This window comes from Chenopodium album, chromosome 17 (genome assembly GCF_948465745.1).
Source record: "Chenopodium album chromosome 17, dcCheAlbu1.1, whole genome shotgun sequence".
NCBI classification, from domain to species: Eukaryota; Viridiplantae; Streptophyta; class Magnoliopsida; order Caryophyllales; family Amaranthaceae; genus Chenopodium; species Chenopodium album.
Window position 1 is genome coordinate 45,947,657 of NC_137850.1, and position 7,352 is coordinate 45,955,008.

Below are 7,352 nucleotides of genomic sequence, written 5' to 3' on the forward strand. Positions count from 1 at the left end.
AATGTGGAGATCAATTGGCAAAGGGAGCTGTGAAATATATTAGTTCTAAAAGTTTTGCAAGCAAATACATTTCAGACAACTATCAACCCGTTTTTTATCAATTTTTCGGTTTGGTCCATCTACTGGCTCTTATTCAGTTGCATCTCGGGACAAAATCCCAAAATAATTGCTCTTGCTCCATCGACCAAATGATGTTAACCTTGGATACCTGATGCAGTTATGAGTACAACCGGGCGTGGTCGGCTTGCATCAAGAAACATCTTGGTTTTTTATCTTGGTGGTGGAACTTTTGATGTGTCTATAGTCGCGGTGAAGAAGTATGTCTTTGAAGTCATAGCAGTATGCGAGGACACTCACCTTGGTGGAGGAGACATTGACAATAGAATGATGGACCATCTTGTAACCGAGTTTAAATTGAACCACAGTAAGGATATAAGTACAAATCATAGGGCTCTTGGAAGGTTGAGAGCTGCATGTGAAGGGCTAAGAGAATCTTCTCTTCAACTTCAGAGACAACTATTGAAATTGATGGTCTCTTTGAGGGTATCGATTTCTCATCAACCATCAATCAAGCAAGGTTTGACAAAATCAACAAGGATTTGTTCATGGATTGTTTGGACCATGTTGAAAAGTGTTTGAAGGATGCAAAATTGGAGAAGAGTGATATTGATGATGTTGTCCTTGTTGGTGGGTCTACTCGAATCCCCAAAGTTCAGAAATTGTTGCAGAACTTGTTGCCGGTGTAGATAGTAGCAGTAAGAACGCTGTGCTTGTGGATGTTACTCAGGAGGCGACCAAGTTTAAGGAGATGCAGAACCAAGAAATTGAGAAGTATTTCTTCCATTTCAGGGCTCAGGAGGCGACCAAGTTTAAGGAGATGTAGAACCAAGAAATTGAGAAGTATTTCTTCCATTTTAGGGCTCAAGAGGCGACCAAGTTTAAGGAGATGCAGAACCAAGAAATTGAGAAGTATTTCTTTTATAATAAATTAATAACAGAGAAAATATTGTCACAAACTGCATTGCATTACAAAAACTTAAAGTTTCAGACAATTGCAGACCTCGAGTTGAGCATCTATGAAGTGCAGATAGATAAAGAAGCATTTGTTACTAAGGTACGATATCAGACTTTAAACATCAGAGTACTGTATGTATTAACATGTCACACATTGTTCCTTCAAGAAAAATTAAAAATGTTACACCGTGACTATATAGAACCCGTTTCAATAATCAAAAATTCAAATTTTTTTTTTTTTTTTTTTTTTTTTGCAGTTTTGCTGATTTTAGTTTTTATGGGTTATTTTGCTCATTTTCTTATATTTACAGAGTTTGGTCCATTGTCTATTGGGCTGAAATATGAATAGGCCTAAACCGTTTCGTGTCACTAGTCTCACACAGTCACGATTCTCACTCTTCACTCACATTCACACGTCTCCCTCACTCTTCACATCTCACGATTCACGATTCACGATTCACGATTCACGATTCACACAGTCACGGAAATCGCCACACCGCTGCCGCCTGCCGCCGTACATTCCAGCCACCGCCCCTCCGCTGCGCCGCACCTTCCAGCCACCGTCCAGCGCCCACGGCCCACCGTACAGCCGCACTCCAGGACTGCCTCCACACCTACAGCCTTCTAGGTAACTTTGATTATTTTCAAGTTTTAATTTCGTATTATACACTAATTGCTGACTTGTTGGATTGATTTTGTGCTTAATTGAGTTGTTTGTGTTATTTAATCTAGTCAATTAGTGTGTATGTTCTTTGAAATTGTTGATCTGTTATTAAATTTATCAAATTAGAGAGTTAGGGTTTCTGATTAATTTTGGAATTGATAATATTGAATTTCTGATTTTTTTTTTCTTTGAAATTGATATTATAAATCGACAATGGGCTAGTAAATTTGATGATTTCATATTTAATCTATGAAATTAGGGGGTTAAGAACTTAGGGTTTCTGATTTTTTTTTGGAATGGATTCGTTTGGATAATTGCATTTCTGATTTTTTGAAATTGATATTAGAATCGGTCAATTGGATATAGTGATTGCCTTGAATTTGTATATGTTCAGTGCTAAGCTCACTATTAGTGTTTTAGGCTTTTAGCTATACTGTATTATCAAGTTAGTTGCTTTTGTAGTTGGTTCTAACTCTATCCGTTGCAACGGCAAGTGTAGAAAGAGTATTTTCTGGAATGTTGAATGATTGCTTGGTTACCCTTTCAATTCATGTTATTGTGATGGGTTTATGTGTGACTTTGGTCAAGGTTTGTTGTATTACTGACATGCGTGTATTACACTGGCTGATTAATAGTCTATTTCCTAATGTATGGATAAATCACTTTCTGTACAAGAAGTTTATTATGTGGAGATTTGTCTTTTTCAATTTTTTTTAATCACATTTTAAGGTTATTTTGAGTTCAATGAATGTGATTACCCCTGGAAGGTAATATAAGCCATTTTTCTGTTTTGTTTGAGTTTATTCTCAATTGAATCTCTTGCTTTTTGCTTCATGAAATTATTGCTAATATGCTTGAATCTTGATGCGTCCAACGTTTATCCAATTTTTTGGTATTCTCTTTTAATAATGAACAAAATTCCGTAATCAGTCTTGTAATATTATAGTATACAACATATGAAACTCAAGTTTGATGACAAAACTTGGACCATCAAATATGTGGAAGATAATCCAAAGCAAAATAATGTAGTTGATTGTGGAGTATTCACAGCAAAAAATATTAGGTTTTGGGCGCTTGGGATCAGATTACCCTTATTAGCGGTATGGCTTGTAACTTTTTTCCCATGCTTACAATAAGATTATATAATAAGATTAATTCTGGATTTTCGATTAGGATAATGCTGGGATCGCTAGGAAAATTCTCTTGCAAGAGATAAACCAAAAAGACTTTTTTCATGCATGCGTTTAAGAAGTATTAGCTCTCAGAGAGAAAGCTATGCATGCGTTTGCTTTAATTATTATTATTATTATTATTATTATTATTATTATGAATTCAGAACTTGAATTTTTTTTTTCTTGTCTACTATTATGCTGTTTTTCTTTTTTGTGGGTTCATGAGGATGAATTCAGAACACTTATAAGTGGTCACCTTATTAACGTGTTTGAGCGTATCTTTTACTTATAAGTGGTCACCATCAAATGTTTGGCAAGCTTGTGTAGGTGATCTTTTGCGTTTATCAGACAGCACTTTCCTAATGAGTGTGATGCAATGCATTGTTATTACTATATAATTGATCTATTTGGTTGCTGATCCAGACTGTTCATCACAATGCTTACCATGCTGATCCTTATGCACAAGAATTTGGGATTAAAATTGATGAGTGGCTTGCTAGTGTTGAAGCACGTGTTCTTCCTGCATCCTGGGTATGCTCATGTCTAATGATTATTGATATGGAATATGTAATTGTGGAAGTTTGGTGGCCACAATGCCATGTGTAGGGAAATTTTGGATGTTTTGGTTATCTTGATATACGTGTTATAACTGGAAAATAGTTCAAAAATAGTCCCTTTCGTTAATATTTCTTTTTGGCAGAAAATGGTGAACGGGGGAACAGTGAACAACTGGTTCTGCATAAATTTTTCACGCAATGTGCAAGATGGCGTTGCTCGCAGTTTTTGCTCTGAGCTTGCCCAAATGTGTCATATATCTGGCTTGGTATGTATCTTCTATAAGGGTTTTTTTTTTTTTTTTTTTTTTTTTTTTTTTTTTTTTTTTTGGTGTCTGGTGGTATCATTGCTCCAATATTATATATCTCTGTTATGATATATGAAATGTGTCATTTTCTTTACTTGGCTATCATCTTACTTCCCCTCTTTTTTTTTGAACTCTGCAGTAGGCTGCAAAACTTCCTTAAAGTTAGATGATCATGTAGCCAAAACATGAAATACATCCCCCCCCTCCCCCACCAAGTATCTCAATGTAATCAAACGTTCAATAACAATACCTACTCGAACCATCATGCATAAAGATTCGAGCTTCTCATATGTATTAATTCACCAACGGCTTGAATTTGGATAAAACGGTTGAAATAGGTTTTAGTTGTAACCAAGGTTGTTAGGATCAGGATCTCAGGTTGGATCGATGAGGGGAGTAGGATCGAATCGGTAAAATTGGATCACAGAATCGTAAGATCCTACAAAATTGAAAAATGGGGCAATTAAGTTGTTGCTACATAACTAGATACCCATCATTCAAGCAATAAGGCCAAAATGTATAGTTAATACTTGCAACAATATTCTCAAGTAGTCTTCGCATTACAACTAAATATGTTCATGCTGCTGTATACTGTATTTGTCATTAATAGTTTCTTCTTAGAGCATTTTTTTTTGCTGATGAAATACCAGTCCATACCTTGAAAGCTTCATACATAATTGCAACAATATTCTCAAGTAGTCTTCGCATTACAACTAAATATGTTCATGCTGCTGTATACTGTATTTGTCATTAATAGTTTCTTCTTAGAGCATTTTTTTTGCTGATGAATTACCAGTCCATACCTTGAAAGCTTCATACATAATTGGGATGTCTTCACTATAATGCTGGCTTTTTTTTTTTTTTTTTTTTTTTTCCTATCTGGTGGTGAACCATTTTCGAGATTCAATCAAATTTCTTGTTAGTGGTGAATAATATGTATGTTTTTTTTTTTTTTTAATTAGCAGATTATGCATGTTTCTGTTTGTAGCTGGTTATTTGTTTCTTTTAATTATGTTATTTGACCCTATCCATTATTATTTTCTTTATTTATTTATTTAATTTTTGGTCCATTGGGGGTGGGGGGGTATTTATGATTATTGTTGGCCGAGTCGGCGAGTCTCCAAATTAGTGGATAGTATGTGCTTTTGGAATTTGGATTGCGGGTTGGTTGTGTGCTATATGTAATTCAAGCTAAGAAGGCTACAATGTATATATCTGTAAGCATCTCTCCACGTAATTCAGGAGAGAGATGGAAAAGTATATCTCTTCCATTTGTTTATATCTATTTTTTTCATATCACCTGTTCTTTATTTGATTGATTGCTCATCATTGGCGTTGCTGTTATTATGAATCTGGAGCTCCCAGATAAAGGCGATTGCACCATGTTGCAAACCTACATGTGACAGCCGACTTTACATGGACAGTGGCATCAAGTACTTGCAAATCCTATATATATTATTGCAACTAGCTTTGTTTGTGTTTTTAGTGGTATTATAATTCTCTCGATGGAGTAGCTAGGCTGGTATTTCAAAATCAACACAAGAAGTTGCTTATTTATATTTTAAAGTTATATGTCATTATGGCTTTTCCATGTCTCCTTTTGGTGGTGTGAGATTATATGCTGGGTTAGAAGCAGCCAGCTTGAGGCTGGATGATAACCATTCTTTTTATGTCGTGGAAACCAGCTCCATACCAATATTGACATTTTGGTGAAACCAGCTCCATAACAATATTGACATTTTGGTGTGTTTACAGGTGTGGATAATAATGAAACAATCAAGGTATCTAGAAGTGGTGGAGCTGATCCTGATGGATACGGGCCAGGTGATCTTTATGTTGTCATTAAGGTATCCTTGATAATTCTTGCTCCTGGTATCTACTGTTGCCATTGCTAGTTCTGCTGCTGCAATGATCTTACCAAAATTGCACCCCAGGTTAGAGAAGACCCAGTTTTCCGAAGAGAAGGCTCTGACATTCATGTTGATGCTGTTTTGAGTATTACCCAGGTAAATGGCTCTCATTTTTATCTGCTTTTTTGTTTATGCTTTTGGCTGAATAGTTTATTTTGCTTTTACAAGAAAAGAATATAGTTCTGTTACACTGACTCGGATTTGGATGTCGTGTCTGACTGTCAAAGGATCAACACTCCACTTCAAAATTTTGGCCAACACTTCGACGTACTTAGATACAGCTACCATATAAAGTATCCGGACATTCATATTATTTAAAAATTGTACAATTTGAAAAACAATAAGATGGGCACAAGCTCCAATAAAAACAATGATTTTAAGGTAGAAGTAGGTGTAGTTGTTACCTGATGAGTTACTTACAAGGATCCTTGGTCAAAGTATCCAAAACAAAAATATATATACAAACAAGAGCGACAATGAGCAACAATGAGCCTAGTATATGAGCAACAACAATTTTCTACCTACTGATTTTCTTGATCATTTTAGCCAAATACGACCTTAAAAACAATGATTTTAAGGTAGAAGTAGGTGTAGTTGTTACCTGATGAGTTACTTACAAGGATCCTTGGTCAAAGTAGCCAAAACAAAAAAATATATACAAACAAGAGCGACAATGAGCCTAGTATATGAGCAACAATAGTTTTCTACCTACTGATCTTCTTGATCATTTTAGCCAAATACGACCTTAAAGATAGGATATAAAATCGTTTCTTCATACTAGGTTCTGTATCTTCCCTTTATCTGAGCGCAAGTACAAGCATTAATGATACTTCCTCCAATTGGAATTAGATGCAACACTTCCCTAAAATGGATGTTTTGTTTAGTTGCGACATCACTAACTAGTAAGTTTTTCCTAATAATATACCAAAAGTTCTCCATGTGGGGACCAACACTCCCTTTTCATTATACAAGGGCTTCTTTGTCTAAATCTCATACCCTACGTGGGTCGTGGGGACTAAAACCCACTAACTCCCTTTTCCATAATCTCTGTGCCCACACCCATGTTGCAACTAATTCCAAACGGATGAAGTATTATACATGGAAAATAAAAAAAATACATGGTAAAAATATAAATAAAAAAAACTTCATAAAAAGCCACATGGCCTACTTCTGTTTTACCCCACCATTCAATTAAATGTAGTGAATATGAGAATTAAATCTAGTTCAATTTCCATGCCCCAACATCAATAAAATACAACACTAAAGCTGTCTTCCCTCTTTCTCTTTCTTCGCTCTCGTGAAATAGCTGCCATGTCAGCCATGGGCCCATGGTGGATATATCCACTGTGGAAAAACACCTCTCAGGTTTCAATAAGCCCCATCGTTTTATTGCTTGTAGGTGTCCTCCATTTTATAAACTTTAAATATAGGTTTTTGGTCTAAATTAGGTCTGAAATTACAAAGTAGATAATTGGGTCAACGGTGAACCGGATATCGACACTTATTTTCCGACATTTTTCTAGAGCCGTGTTGAGCGTCGTATCGTGTCGGAGAACAAAGAAACCTAAATATAAAAGTAGGATTACAGCTGTCTTTATTCAGCAGCATTCAGCAGCATCTTTACAAATTAGGCTCAGTTTGTAACACTTGAATGAGTAATTTACCCCATAAGGATGATAATTAAGTGGTACGATATCAATAAACCTACACAAGTCTAATTTTTTAGCTTG

The 7,352-nt window shown here is 35.5% G+C and overlaps 1 protein-coding gene and 1 pseudogene across 1 annotated transcript; both read left to right on the plus strand.

Moving 5' to 3' along the window:
- Positions 1 to 219: 219 nt before the first annotated feature.
- On the plus strand, positions 220 to 3,510 carry LOC145589144 (uncharacterized; annotated as a pseudogene).
- On the plus strand, positions 1,272 to 6,787 carry LOC145588207 (protein argonaute 12-like). The gene is made up of 6 exons (XM_081644856.1): positions 1,272 to 1,642; positions 3,274 to 3,381; positions 3,551 to 3,673; positions 5,468 to 5,559; positions 5,647 to 5,718; positions 5,850 to 6,787. Exons 3-5 carry the CDS (start codon positions 3,554 to 3,556, stop codon positions 5,705 to 5,707), a joined length of 273 nt encoding a protein of 90 aa, XP_081500982.1. The 5' UTR covers positions 1,272 to 1,642; positions 3,274 to 3,381; positions 3,551 to 3,553; the 3' UTR covers positions 5,708 to 5,718; positions 5,850 to 6,787.
- Positions 6,788 to 7,352: the final 565 nt, after the last annotated feature.

Coding starts and splice junctions, on each gene's coding strand:
- LOC145588207 (XM_081644856.1), top strand. CDS start 3,554: ATGGTGAACGGGGGAACAGTGAACAACTGGTTCTGCATAAATTTTTCA. Junction 3,674..5,467: donor TGTGTCATATATCTGGCTTG/GTATGTATCTTC, acceptor GTGTGTTTACAG/GTGTGGATAATAATGAAACA. Junction 5,560..5,646: donor ATCTTTATGTTGTCATTAAG/GTATCCTTGATA, acceptor ATTGCACCCCAG/GTTAGAGAAGACCCAGTTTT.